Source organism: Anolis carolinensis, chromosome 6 (genome assembly GCF_035594765.1).
Source record: "Anolis carolinensis isolate JA03-04 chromosome 6, rAnoCar3.1.pri, whole genome shotgun sequence".
NCBI lineage: Eukaryota > Metazoa > Chordata > Lepidosauria > Squamata > Dactyloidae > Anolis > Anolis carolinensis.
The window spans coordinates 15,093,565-15,107,748 of record NC_085846.1 but is presented as its reverse complement, the minus strand read 5'-3'; the positions used below and the strand labels follow the sequence as shown (position 1 = coordinate 15,107,748).

Below are 14,184 nucleotides of genomic sequence, written 5' to 3'. Positions count from 1 at the left end.
AAGGGAATCGATCATGGAGTTGGGGTTAAGACAAGTGATCCAGACCGCCCCTATTGCCTATGGCTAAGGGCTCCCAAATCCTTGTAAATGTAAATATTTATAATTTTTAACCATCTCTTTAGGAATCTCTAGGTGCCCCAGTGAGAATTTAAACATAAGCCAGGCATGGGCAAACTTTGGCCCTCCAGGTGTTTTGGACTTCAACTCCCACAATTCCTAAACACCAGGAAGTCCAAAACACCAGGAGGGCCAAAATTTGCCCATGCCTGGCATAATGTATTCCTTACCCATCATGCCAAACAGCTTACAAAAACAGGAACAATTAATTCTATTTGTACCACAACTCTCAAAATTGTTTTGTTAGCATGGAGTTGGGTGTTGCATTCCAAGAAATCCCTCCCAAGTTCCCTAGCAACCAGCAATGTATGGTTTCATCCTCTGAGTTCTGTTGAGCGAGTGGGCTTATTAACAAAAGACCCTCCTCAAGGTAACAAAAGTTACAGCAGAATAACTTATTAGCAGCAGTGTGATCCAGCACAAAAACATGCAGGCCAATGTTATCTCTTCCTTAGGTGGCTTTTCTTTATAGCAAAATAATATGGTTGTACTGTTTACAAAAACAAGGTTTCCACAACACAAATAAAGTTCTTTATGCTTCCTTCTTTGCTTCCACGCTGGGTTTCTTTCTCATGAAGATAAACAACTTTGCTCTCACAGAGTCTTCTCTCACAATGAACTTAAACAGAAGCTTCACACAATAGCTTTGCATCCATTTAATCTTTTCAGTGCTTGACTCACATTTTTGTAATTAAAAATACCTAGTTAATTTTTAATATTTCTGACAAGTTCTTAGTTGTATACCTACCCAAATCTCAAGCCCAGCATGCTATTGATTTGAGGAAACATGTTCCTTTGCTTCTCCATAGGACTAAAGACCAAGCAATTTGGAGGGGCGGCTGCAGGGCTCGTGCTGACTCTGGCCACTTGCCACATCCACACCCTCCACTCGCTCATCACCATCCTGGGGACGTGGCTTATTATCAATATCTCGCCAAGGTAAAGGAGTGAAGCTGAGGGCTAAATCAGGGAAACATTTTGAGTTATGAGATCACACAAAAAGCCAGAGAGTATTGCAAAATGAAGGGCGGCATCTCAATGTGCATCTGCACTGTAGAATTAATGCAGTTTGACAACTGTGATCTCTCAGTGGTATGGAATCCTGGGGGTTGTTATATTGGTGAGGCCAAGATAGCCTTGCAAAACTCCACTGATTCTATAGCATTAAGGAATGGTAGTTAAAGTGGTGTCAAACTGCATTAGTTCTACAGCGTAGATGCATTAAGGTCTGTGGAAGTGAGGCCATGTTCTGTAAAACATTATCAGTAGTTGGTGCTATTGTGGATCAAGTCTCTAAGGCACAGTAACTGTGAGGTCTGAAGCAGGGATGGACAATAACACTATGTAACATGATTTTTGTTTCTGGGTTATAAATAGCATTTCCTAATGGGTTCTATCATAAAAACATGGGAAAACTTATTAACCTGCAAAAATGTTGTGCAGCACATTTTGCTATAGTTTTTCAATAGAGTCTCAACCAATTCCATCAGGTTTCTGGGGTATAACGACTACTTTCAAAATAAGTATCACACAATTTAAACAGGAAGTAACACTTTCAAACCAGGAAGAGAAAATGTTTCAATTTTTGCTACATAGTGTATTAGATTATGATCTAATGGTAGATCATTGGGTGGTTTGTGGCAGCGTTTCTTGAAAATGGTATTTGGGTCTGTATGTCATGAATGGTTGCTCACTGCATGGATCTTTCTCCTTATCAGAGTGTGTCAACTTTGCTGTTGAAGTTAATGTTAGTTGCTTACTTATTTAGAGTATATATATGTCATTCTCTTCAGCCAAAAGGATGCCCAGAGGAGCTTATAAATTGTTAATCTGACAGTTTCCTGCCCTCAGGCTTACAATCTAGAAAAAATAGGACTCACAAGGAAAAAGACATGACAGTGAAGGAAAGGATTAAGACCAGGAGAATTTCTCTGCCTCAGATGCCAAGGAAAGATTGCATCCTATTAAAAATAGGCAGCTAACATGAGAAAAAAATTGGAAGCCACCTGGAGCAGACTTTGTGCAAAACTACTGTGAGCTCCTTTGTTTTCCTACTAAAGGTCTGTGCTTAAAATAGTCTGCAAAGAGATGTTTTTATTCCTTCCTTTGATCTGGATTTTGTTTGCCTCTGGCTTCATCTTGGGATTTTATTAACAATAGTGACAGCAGCAAAATAAATCAAACAAGCCTGTAGTCGATCAGCCTCGAATATAACTTGCTAAAACAAGAGAGGACTTCAAAGATCATGGAGAAGAGCCTTTCGTAGAAGGCAACGTGAGCACACAGATGTAGAGCCAGGACTTTGTGTTGATGGTGTTGTTGTTGAAATAACTTTTAAAAGTTATTTCCAAAGTATGATGACCCAAAGGCTAACCGATTATGGCGTTTTCTTGGCAAGCTTTGTCCAGAGGGAGTTTTGCCTGAGGCTGAGAGAATGAGACACCCTGTGAGTTTTCCATGGCTGGGAATTGGAACACTCAAATTGCACCAGGATTTCTTAGTCACCTGAAAATGGGAAAGTCTTTCCACATTAGAACTGGAGTTTTGCAGGATTTTCCCGAGTCCCAAAACCACCATCACCCCCACAGCATACTCAGTGGCTGTGTTACCTGGGAAATTCTAGGAGTTATAGACCATAAGAATAAATGGGACATTTAGTGCCAAGATGTATTCCTAGTGGGGTTGAAACCAAGAAAGAAATCTGTATACTATTAATTAAAACTATCAGTCTTTTACAGTAATTTTATTTTCCCTACTCTGTTTCAGGGCCTGCCACTACCTGACCCTTGGGTGGACCTTTTCCTACCTGCTCTTTTTCCGCACTGTGACCTTCTTTGACTTCCCAGAGCCGACACCTTTCACCAATGCTGTGCAGCTTTTGCTCACTCTCAAGGTAAATGGCACAGTGTGGTGGATGGATAAAGCAGCAGTGGGAACAATGTGGTTTGGGAGCCACAGTTGTTTTTGTGGCACCGAACCATATCAGATTTCTTGGATTACCTTATTTCTAGACCATTTTAAAGGGGAGAGTTGCCTTTGCTGAAAGCCCCAAGAGCAGTAATTCACTTTTTAAGTAGGTTGTAGCCCCTGCTAGGTTTGCCAGGGCAGGACTGGTTCGAGGTGAGTCACAACACCGTTCAAAAACATTACCATAAAATACATATATAAGAACACATAAAATACATATATTAGAATACATTATACAGAGTTTAAAATACAATACAAATACAATGTAACCTTAGAATTCATAGTTGAATTGGAGTGGTCTACTGGTGTCCAGGGTTGCCAAATTAAAAACTGGAGAGGGTTTCTGTACTTTTACAGGCTGTGGGATTTCGAAAAGTGTTACTTGCTATGTGGTTTTCTGAAAAGCATTGCTCAATACATACTGAAATTCTTTTTTCTACACTGGCTCTCCAGTTTTCACTCTGGCAAACCCACTCCGCATCTAAGTTCTCTGACACTTAAACAGCCAATGGCTTATCAAAACCAGAAAACTTCCTACTTCCAGTTTGGTTTCTTCCTCTTTCTCAGTTGTATTGTTTTGAGAGGTCCTGTTTAAGAATTCCCATGATCCCCCCCCTCCCCCCTGCAGATTTTCTCCTAGGAAATCTACTTCCCCTGATGCCTTTAATATTTGGTCCCTGCAGATGGTGAGCTTGGCCAATGAAGTTCAAGAATTCACTCAGGCAAAGAAGCAAGAAGTGACATCATTTTCCAAGTCTTCTGTGATTGGTGTGATTCCTAAAATGCCCGGATTGGTTGAGATCCTGTGCTACAGTTTTTGCTACGTGGGGCTCATGACAGGTACCTGAGTTACCTTGCAATGAACAGGGCAAGGGGAAATAAGCATACACCTCTAAATGCCCATAGTGGACTTTGCCTTTGGCAGCCATATGGGTTTTTTCTTTAAACCTCTGACTACATACAGATTGATTATCCCTTGTGTTGTCAAAGGCTTTCATGGCCGGAATCACTAGGTTGCTGTGGGTTTTCCAAGCTGTATGGCCATGTTCCAGAAGCATTCTCTCCTGACATTGCACCCACATCTCTGGCAGGCATTCTCAGAGGTTGTGAGGTCTGTTGGAAACTGGGCAAGTGGGGTTTACATATCCATTGAATGTCCAGGTTGGGAGAAAGAATTCCTGTCTGCTTGAGGCAAGTGTGAATGTTGCAATTGGCCACCTTGATTAGCATTGAATGGCCTTGCAGCTAATACCTCCCAACAAAGCCTGGCTGCTAATATCTCCCAACAAAGGATTCCCCCAGGCAGGAAGCCTCAAACAGGAAAGAGATCTCCTCCTTCTCCTACCCTGGACATTCCACAGATATATAAACCCCACTTGCCTAGTTTACAACAAACCTCACAACCTCTGAGGATGCCTGCCATAGATGTGGGTGAAACATCAGGAGAGAATGCTTCTGGAACATGGCCATACAGCTTGGAAAACTCACAGCAACCCAGTGATTATCCCTTATCTGAAATGCTTGATACCCAAAGTATTTGGGATTATTTGCATATACATAGTATACATAGATCCACAATACACAACATGAGTAATTTAGTGTATAATATATTTGCGAGGTTGGAGAGAAACGCGAGGCTGGGGAGAGACTGCAGGTCTGTGAAACAGCAGGAATCCAAGCCTAGTGCTCAGTGCAAATCAATGCCTGCTATCATATCAGAAATCATTGTTTGTCTCTGCAGCCTCATACCTCTCTCCACCCTTGTGTCTTGTTTGTTTACTGTTCATGTTGTGTATGAGACATAAGGCTGGAGAGAGTCTGTGGATCTCAGAAACAGAGATAAGGGACCTGATCATCGGGGGAAAATATAGTACTGTAGAGGAGATCTTTGGTCAAGTGTTTCTCAACCTGTGGGTCCCCAGATGTTTTGGCCTTCAACTTCCAGAAATCCTGACAGCTGGTGAACTGGCTGGGATTTCTGGAAATTGTAGACCAAAACACCTGAGGACCCACAGGCTGAGAACCACTGTCTTTGGGGATCCTGCCAGACTTGCAAATTAACAAGCAGAAGACTTACTGCAGCAAATACAGAAATGAGCTACTGGCAGCAAAAAGTTTACCATTTTGGAGCGTTTTGGATTATGGATATTCTAACCAAAGAAGGGGAATAGGATACTAATTTTGTTGCAATTTCCTTTAAAAGGAAAATAAACAAAATCATATTTCATCTTTTCTTTCATTTTGTGTTTTGCTGTGTCTTAATTAGATATGGGAGTAACACCCCTAAAAAGAAAATAAATGAGAAAAATGGAATTTTCCCCATTTTTTCCATTTCTCCTTTCCCCCCTCCAGACAACAGTGATTAGAATTATTTTTCGTGCTGGCTTCAACATTTCCAGAAATCATCTATCTCTAATCCTGTTGTTTTCCCCTACTGACGCAAGCATGTTACTGACCTCTGGTGCTTATTCCAAGTATTGCCTTCACATTAGTGATCTTTGTGTGTGTTTCCAGCTTATATGCTATAACTCAGGCACGGGCAAACTTGGCCCCTCCAGGTGTTTTGGACTACAACTCCCACAATTCCTAACAGCCGGTAGGCTGTTAGGAATTGTGGGAGTTGTAGTCCAAAACACCTGGAGGGGCCAAGTTTGCCCATGCCTGCTGTAATTTCTGTAGTTCTCTTTCTCTTTCTCCATTGCGTCCATATACCTATTCTTACTGATTCATTTATGAATTTTTATAAACTTATTTAGATGTAAGAAATTCACAGTGGTGTACAATAATAACATTAATATCAGGCATACCATATATACATCATACACAAAATATTCTATTTATGTTGTCCATTACACAGATGATAAGTTGAACTATATGGAGGGGAAATGGGTAAGCATTCCATTGGCATCTGATTGCTGGAGCATATTGTACATACTATAGGGAAATATTTGGCATCTCCAAGGGATCTCTCCACATAGTATTGAAGACTGAATGTGCCTGAAAGGGAGAAGATTGTCTTTCATGTAATCATACCCCAAGATTTATTTCTCCTATAGATCTGAGAGGCAGAAACATGCTGTGAAAGCTGTCATACCATAGGTTGTCCTTATATCATCAGGTTCAGTCAATGAAAAAAGGGCACCTAGTGTGTTTTGAGCACATGAAACCTTTACTTTGCATCCAAGCTACATATATTCTTAAACTAGCAATGCCTGGGTTATTTCAAAAGGACCTTGTTTATTTTTGGATGTTAAGTCATATTAGTTTGGTCATATGTTACACTATGTCTTAGAAAAAAACTCAGTCTTTGCTTTTGTTTTTATGAATGCTCCCATTAGAAAATGCATAAGGATATGGTTGAACTACAGTTCCCAAAAATGTTGGGTCAACCCTCCACAAACTCTGCCAGTATGCACAGTTGGCCATGCTGGGTCTGTATGCCAAGTTTGATCCAGATCTGTCACTTGCTGAGTTCAAGTGTTCTCTGACTATAGGTGAACTATAACTCTCTGATGCCAAGGTCAATCACCCAAGTTGGCAGTGTTGGGTCTGTGTGCCATGTTTGGTCCAGATCTGTCATTGGTGGAGTTTAGACGCCTCATGGAATACAGACGAACTATAACTCCCAGAGTTAAAGATGAATCACCCCCAAAGTCCACCAGTGTTCCCAGTTGGCCATGTTGAATTTGTGTGCCAAGTTTGGTCGAGATCCATCATCAGATGGGTTCAGTGTTCTCTGAATATGGGTGAACTATAACTCCTGGATGTCAAGGTCAATCACCTCCAAACCCCGCCAGTATGCAAATCTGGCCATGTTGGGTCTGTGTGGCAAGTGAGTTCCAGCTCCATCATTGGTGGGGTCCAGAGTGCTCTTAGATTGCAGGTGAACTATACATTCCAGTCCCTCCAACTCCTATAAATCATGGTGAATTTTTCCCAAACCCCTCTCCAGTATGGTCAGTTGCTGAATAGGAAAGGGGTAAGGGAGAAGCAATGGGTGGGGTCATGCAAATGGAGAGAGAAAGGAACCATGGGATGTGCTCACTGTAACCTGCAATGTCCTTGGAGGGAGTGACTTGGTGGCTCCACATCACTGGGAACAGACAGCACTGTGTGAACGAACACCCGTGCCACATACACGCATCCAGATTTTTACCTTTATTGTATGTATAGATTATATGTGTTGGCATTATATTCTCCCCCTTGACTTATCTTGGCCTTCTGTGGCGTAGTTCTCTCTATGGGCGCATTGATCTGAATGTTGTTTCCTTGTATCCAGGTCCGTTTTTCCGCTACCGGACTCATTACGATTGGCTCAACCAGCCTGACTCCTCCGCCATCCCAAGCTGGCAACCGCTGCTTTCCAGGGCCAAATATATACCTGTCTTCGGGGCCCTTTTCCTGGCGGTCTCCCACTTCTTCCCTCTTAATTATGTCCGGAGCGACGCCTTCTACGAACGAGCGCTTCCTTTCCGCCTCTTCTACATGGTGCCCATCTTCTTCGTCTTCCGCATGCGCTTCTACGTGGCCTGGCTGTGCGCCGAATGCGCCTGCATCGCTGCTGCCTTCGGGGCGTATCCGACTGCTGCCAAAGCGCGCTCAGGCGGGGGCCCCACTCTGGAATATGAGCCCCTTAGCAAGTGAGTGAAGAAGACAGCCCCCTTTTTAGCTTAGGATTCCTTCTCCAGTTCACATCTAGAGAACTGCATTATGGAATCCTGGTTTACTGATGTTGAGCCTTTGTCATAGTAATGTGATTCATGGAACACTAGCCTGCATAGTTGAGTCCTTAAAATATATTTTGCATTTACTATGTATGTGTGTGGATACTTAACTTTGTTTACTTTAGATACACTGAATATTATATAGCAGGCATGGGCAAGTTTCGGCCCTCCAGGTGTTTTGGACTCCAACTCCCACAATTCCTAACAGCCTCAGGCCCTTTCCTTTTCCCCCTCAGCCGCTTAAGCGGCTGAGGGGGTAAAGGAAGGGGCCTGAGGCTGTTAGGAATTGTGGGAGTTGGAGTCCAAAACACCTGGAGGGCCAAGGCTTGCCCATGCCTGCTATAGGGCCTCAGGAAACCAGCAAAGGTTAAATGTTTTTGAATAATTACATAAATCTGTAATTTAAGACAAGACTGTCCAACTCTGATTATCTATATACTCGAGTATAAGTCGACCTGAATATAAGCCGACCAGGACCCTCACTTGAATATAAGCCGAAGGCAGCTTTTTCAGCCCTAAAAAAGAGCCGGAAAATTCGGCTTATACTTGGCTATATACAGTAGTCGTTATACTCCAGAAAGTTTGTTTTTGTGGCTGCCACAAATTATGTTGAATTGGTTGAGACTCTGAGGTGTTCGTTGAAAAACTATAGCAAAATATGCTGCAGGATGTCCCTCCCACAAAAAAAACAAAAGTTTTAGAAGTTTAATAAACCTTTTCAATGTTTTTTGATAGAACCAATGAGGAAATGACATTTATAACCCAAGAACAACAATCATGTTACATCGTGTAATCATAAGTGAAGCTGAAATACTGAAAAGGAACATTCACTTGATAAGCTCCATGTCTGAAAGGCTCTCTTTAAAATTAAAAGAAAATTAAGTGTATTAGATCATCCTCTTGCCCATTCAGACTGTGTTTACAACTGAATAAATAAACAATCTACAGTGCCATACTTACTCTTCTAAAGGCCTTGAAGCCAATTGTTTTCACTACCTTTACTGAAGGTAGAGAAGGCTTTTTCCACCACAAACGTCATACGAATATTTGGCTATGACCTCTGCAGGAACTGACTATTTATAATTTTTAAAATGTAGGACTGAATTTTAGAATCATTAGGTTTGCTATTACACAGATGTTACAGTACAATTACTACAGAATCCTCTTATTTGAAACTCCAATAGCTATAGGTAGCTTCCAGACGATCTGAAAGCAGCTTTATATAGGGCCCTTTCAGACAGGCCCTATATCCCAGAATCTGATCCCAGGTTTTTTGTTTATCCCAGATTATCTGGCAGTGCATACTCATATAATCCAGTTTAAAGCAGAAATCATGGGATCAGATCCTGGGATATAGGACCTATTTGGAAGGGCCCATAGATTGCATTAGAGTTCTGGAGGTTACAAATCCATTCCTGTTTTGTTTTTTACTTTTCTGATAAGCAGATCAGCTGACGGGGAAGCATCTGAAGTCACCTATGATTACGAAACAATCAAGAACATTGATCCACATGGCACAGACTTCTGTGTCAAGGTGAAGGATGGCATGCGCTATTGGAACATGAGTGTCCAGTGGTGGTTGGCACAGTACATCTACAAAAATGCCCCAGTCCGTTCCTATGTCATGAGGTGAGTAGAGTGGCACAAAGTGAGGAAGGAGTACTAGTAAGACCGCTAAATCCATGGGAGATATGTCCCTGGCTGGACTGTGATTACTTGAAACCATACATATGACCAAATGGTATTAAATTAGCTTAACATATATACTCAAGTATAAGCAGACTCTAATATAAGCCAAAGCATCTAAGTTTACCACAAAAAACTGGGAAAACGTATTGACTCAAGTATAAGACGAGGGTGGGAAATACAACAGCTACTGGTAAATTTCAAAAATAAAAATAGATACCAATATAATTACATTATTTGAGGCATCAGAAGGTTAAATGTTTTTGAATATCTACATTAAACTGTAATTTAAGATAATAAGATTTTAATATGATGATGATGATGATGATGATAATAACAACTTTATTTTTGTATGCTGCCACCATTTCCCCGAAGGGACTCGGAGCAGCCCAATCAATCAACATTTACATCATAAAAAACAATTAAAACACCAATAATGAACTAAAAACAGATTAAACAGACCATAGTTAAAATAGTATAACTGTAAAAACATTATTTAAAAATTTACCACACTTCCGTGAATCTTTAGCAGGTCCAATCCTAGGGCATAATGGGCGACTAAAGATATGACTGTCCAACTCTCATTACCTATATACTCGAATATAAGCTGACCAGGACCCTCACTCAAGTATAAGTCGAGAGGGGCTTTTTCAGCCCTAAAAAAGCACTGAAAAAGTCAGCTTATACTCAATTGGCTTATACACTTCCAATCCCAGTCTATCATATCATTGTGTTAGAGAGCATACCAATTCCTAGAGAGGTGTTCTCTCTAGGGTTTGCTAGGTCCTCCAGTGTAACACTGTTAACTTCAAGAAGGATACCATAAAAGCATATTGAGGACCTAGCAAATTCCTAGAGAGACTATACAGCCCAGCAATAAAAAAATCTTGGTGTCTTGATTTTTAGGCCTATTAGATAGACCTCATCAGCTCTAGTTTCTTAGATATGATTATCATGATTTTCTATGGGTGAGTCCATGATGGCAATATGTTCTGTATCTCAAAAATGAGACCTGATAGGGAAATCTGATGGTGTCATTTTTGGAATCAGCAAGTCAAATATACCCAGAAACAGGGCTAACATTTGATGTGTGTTGGCCAGTGCTATTTTTCCCTGGTACAGATTAGTGAAATGTATGGGTTCTGTGATTACAGATATTTTGGTTGGGGAGAAAGTCCAGGTGAACTGGGAGGCTTGATAATGAATTGAGTTGATGTAACCGATTCTTGTGGGAATAAACCAGGCATGGACAAACTTTGGCCCTCCAGGTGTTTTGGACTCCAACTCCCACAATTCCTAACAGCCGGTAGGCTGTTAGAAATTGTGAGAGTTGAAGTCCAAAACACCTGGAGGGCCCAAGTTTGCCATGCCTGGACTAAATAGTACTTGCATGAAGATAGAAGGAGCTGAACATTTTGGAAGCATTTGAAAACAGGCATGAATGTTCAGATAAGGGTTTTGAGAGGAAAAATTCCATTACTAAACCAATTACGATCTGAAAATATTATGGCCAATTTGAGCAGTATGATAAAGCACTCTATGATGTGTGCAGCAAATGAGATAATTAGCACGGAGTACTATAAAAGGGAGGGATTAACACGAAATGAAGGCATCATATACAGGTACTTCTCTCCCATTTAGGCAGAAGAGCAACTGTGAACAGCATATGGGCCAGAAAAGAAGGAACCAAATGATATAAGTTTGGAAGATCACAACAGATGGTGGATTGATTGAGATAGTGAAGTTCTAAAATGTAGATTTGGTTTGAAAGGAAATAGTGAAGGTTTATGGAAATTAAAAGAATAGTTAAACCTGATAACAGCAATGGAAAGCATCGTATGTCCCATCTAGCCTGCCATTTAATGCAGCGTAAAACGACATTATATGGTCACTGTAGACTCACATAATGCAGTTTAACTGCACTGAACTACATTATATGAGTACAATGAGCATATAATGCTATTTTAAATTGTATTATATGGCAGTGCAGATGGGGCCAGAAATTTAGAATGAGTAAGAAAGAAATTGTGAAGGATCCAAGAATTGGGAAGTGGGGGAAGAGAGGCTCAAATTAACAGTGATAATAGGTTTGTGGATCCATCCATGGATTGGTTGCATACTGTGTTTTCCTTTGGCTTAGAAATCGAGTTGACACCAGCATTGGTTCTTTTTCAATGCCATCTCAAAAATTCTTATGGGTTTTCAAACTTCATGCCCATTGTGTTGTCAAAGGTTTTCATGGCTGGAATCACTGGGTTGTTGTGAGTTTTCCAGGCTGTCATACCATGATCCAGAAGCATTCTCTCCTGACATTTCGCCCCCATCTATGGCAGGCATCCTCCAAGGTTTTGAGGTCTGTTGTAAACTAGGCAAGTGGGGTGTATATATCTGTGTTATAATGTCCAGGGTGGAGAAAGAACTCTGAGGCAAGTGTGAATGTGGCAGTTGGCCACCTTGATTAGCATTGAATGGCCCTGCAGCTTCAAAGCCTAGCTGCTTACTGCCTGGAGGGAATCCTTTGTTGGGAGGTGTTAAGTGACCCTGATGGTTTCTTGTCTGGAATGCCTGTTTTCTGAGTGGAAATGAGGCAGTCAGGGCTAGCTAATGTCTCCCAACAAAGGATGCCCCAGGGAGGAAGCAGCCAGGCTTTGAAGCTGCAATGCCATTATTTATTTATTTTTCAAACTTATATGCTGCCACTCCCCTAGGGCTCGGGGCGGCTTACAAGAACCGGCTAAAATCAACAATTTAAAAACATCTTTTAAAAAAATCTTTAAAACATCCATTAAATGCTAATCAAGGTGATTAATTGCATTCATACATTCCTCCAACAGATGAGTTCTTTCTCCCACCCTGGACATTCAACAGATATATAAACCTCACTAGCCTAGTTTCCAATATACCTCACAACTTCTGAGGATGCCTGCCATAAAGGTGGCCGAAACTTCGGGAGATAATGCTTCTGGAACATGGCCAGAAAACTCACAGCAACCTTCATGCCCACTCTTTGAATTATTTTATCCATTCAAGCTGTTTCGTAATCTTGCTGAAAACATTCTATTGCTTTTAATAAGGAATTATTTTAAATTGTTTGCATGGTTTAACTGGTGTGCCACCTGAGATCCCAAGATAAAGAAATCAGTAATACCAATAGCAATAATAATGATGATGATAAAAAATATTTGAGGAAATAAAACAGAAATGCTTCCTTTTCAGGAGCGCCTGGACCATGCTTATCTCGGCCTACTGGCATGGGATCCATCCCGGCTATTACCTCAGCTTCCTTACCATCCCGCTGTGCCTCGCGGCCGAGGGGGCCATGGAGAGCGGGCTCCTAAAACACCTCTCCGCTTCTCAGCGCCTCTTTGGCGACTGGGTGCAGTGGTTCCTGAAGATGAGGGCCTACGACTACATGTGCATGGGTTTTGTGCTGCTCACCTTTGAGGACACCGTCCGGTACTGGAGCTCCATCTACTTTTGCATCCATGGAGCGGCCCTGGCATTCCTCCTGCTGGGGAAAGTGTTGGGCTTCAGGAGGCAGCAGGCTTCCCAGAAAGACAAAGATGGAGCCGTGGAGAGCCTACAACACATGGAGTGACCAGGCTGAGACAAAGATGATGCAAATGCTCCCAAAAACCCTGGGGGTCAGGGAAGCATTCAGCATAAGACTTCCGTTGCTGAGTTTCACCAATAAATGTATAGCTGGAAAATCCAAGAAAAGCAAACCGGAACTGAGCCTCGACATCCCTGCTCCTCCTTTGCTCCCTTAAAGCTCTCCTGACATAAGTTGCTGTCTGAGAACTCATTTGAAACTAGTGAATCCTAAGGAGGATAAATCCATATATTTCTTCAGACTTTTGGGGCTTCTAGGCTTTCTTTCTACCCTTTCTCCCCTCCCAAAAAAGTCTGTTTCCTAGCAGCCCTCTCCTTTTAAAAATATTTCCTTTTATATTTTTAAGCTTACTCCAGATCTCGACAGCTTTACTGAGACAAACTGCCCCATTTCCAACACTCCTTTGTTTTCATAGGATCTTTTATTTAAATTGCACAGCTGAATCCTTGAAATAATGTGCTGGGTTTGGAAGTGGGACTTGGAGGCTTGCTTCTTCTGTGGTAGACCAGCTGAGGACGCCATGGAGCCAAAATATGTGGAAAGGCACAACCAGATCAGTTGTGTTTTCAGAGTTTTGCCTTGAACTGCAAAACAATTGTGTTGCTCTTACCTCACCCAGAATTGATGATACCTCCGTTGGGGTGAGGTTCTGGGAGGTAAAAAGACACTTACAAGCCTGGATCATGGGATGGTGAAAAGAGGAGACAACAAGAATAATGTGTTACTAATTTGCTGGACAGATACTAATATGAACATGAAGTTTTGCAAGGAAAAAACTGCTATATTTAAAGGCATCAATGTTCACTTATGGGGAAGCGGTTTCAAGCTGTGACATTTGAATTTCGGACAGCAAAATACTGTTCTAGTACGTACAGTGCTACAAATACATATTTGGGGATGTGAGTCTTGAAAAATTGGTTTTGCATTACATAACTCCCAAATTATTGTTAATGTAACTTGGCCTGCTTCAAGAATAGCGTTGTTATATCCAAAAATAAAAAATACAACACAGTCTGTAAAAATATTTTGTGGCCTAGGCTGATGCCTAACTGAAAAATAAAAAGGTTTTCTTACGAA

General features: G+C 41.4%; 1 protein-coding gene across 1 annotated transcript in view; it reads left to right on the top strand.

Annotated features, from left to right (window-relative positions):
- Positions 1-14,184, top strand: part of mboat7 (membrane bound O-acyltransferase domain containing 7) — a 22,995-nt gene extending 8,811 nt beyond the window's left edge. Inside the window, exons 3-8 of the mRNA XM_062984006.1 lie at positions 927-1,056; positions 2,884-3,010; positions 3,768-3,924; positions 7,364-7,724; positions 9,255-9,437; positions 12,711-14,184. Of these exons, the coding sequence (XP_062840076.1) occupies positions 927-1,056; positions 2,884-3,010; positions 3,768-3,924; positions 7,364-7,724; positions 9,255-9,437; positions 12,711-13,092 (1,340 nt within the window). The 3' untranslated portion in view covers positions 13,093-14,184. The remainder of the gene's footprint in view (positions 1-926; positions 1,057-2,883; positions 3,011-3,767; positions 3,925-7,363; positions 7,725-9,254; positions 9,438-12,710) is intronic.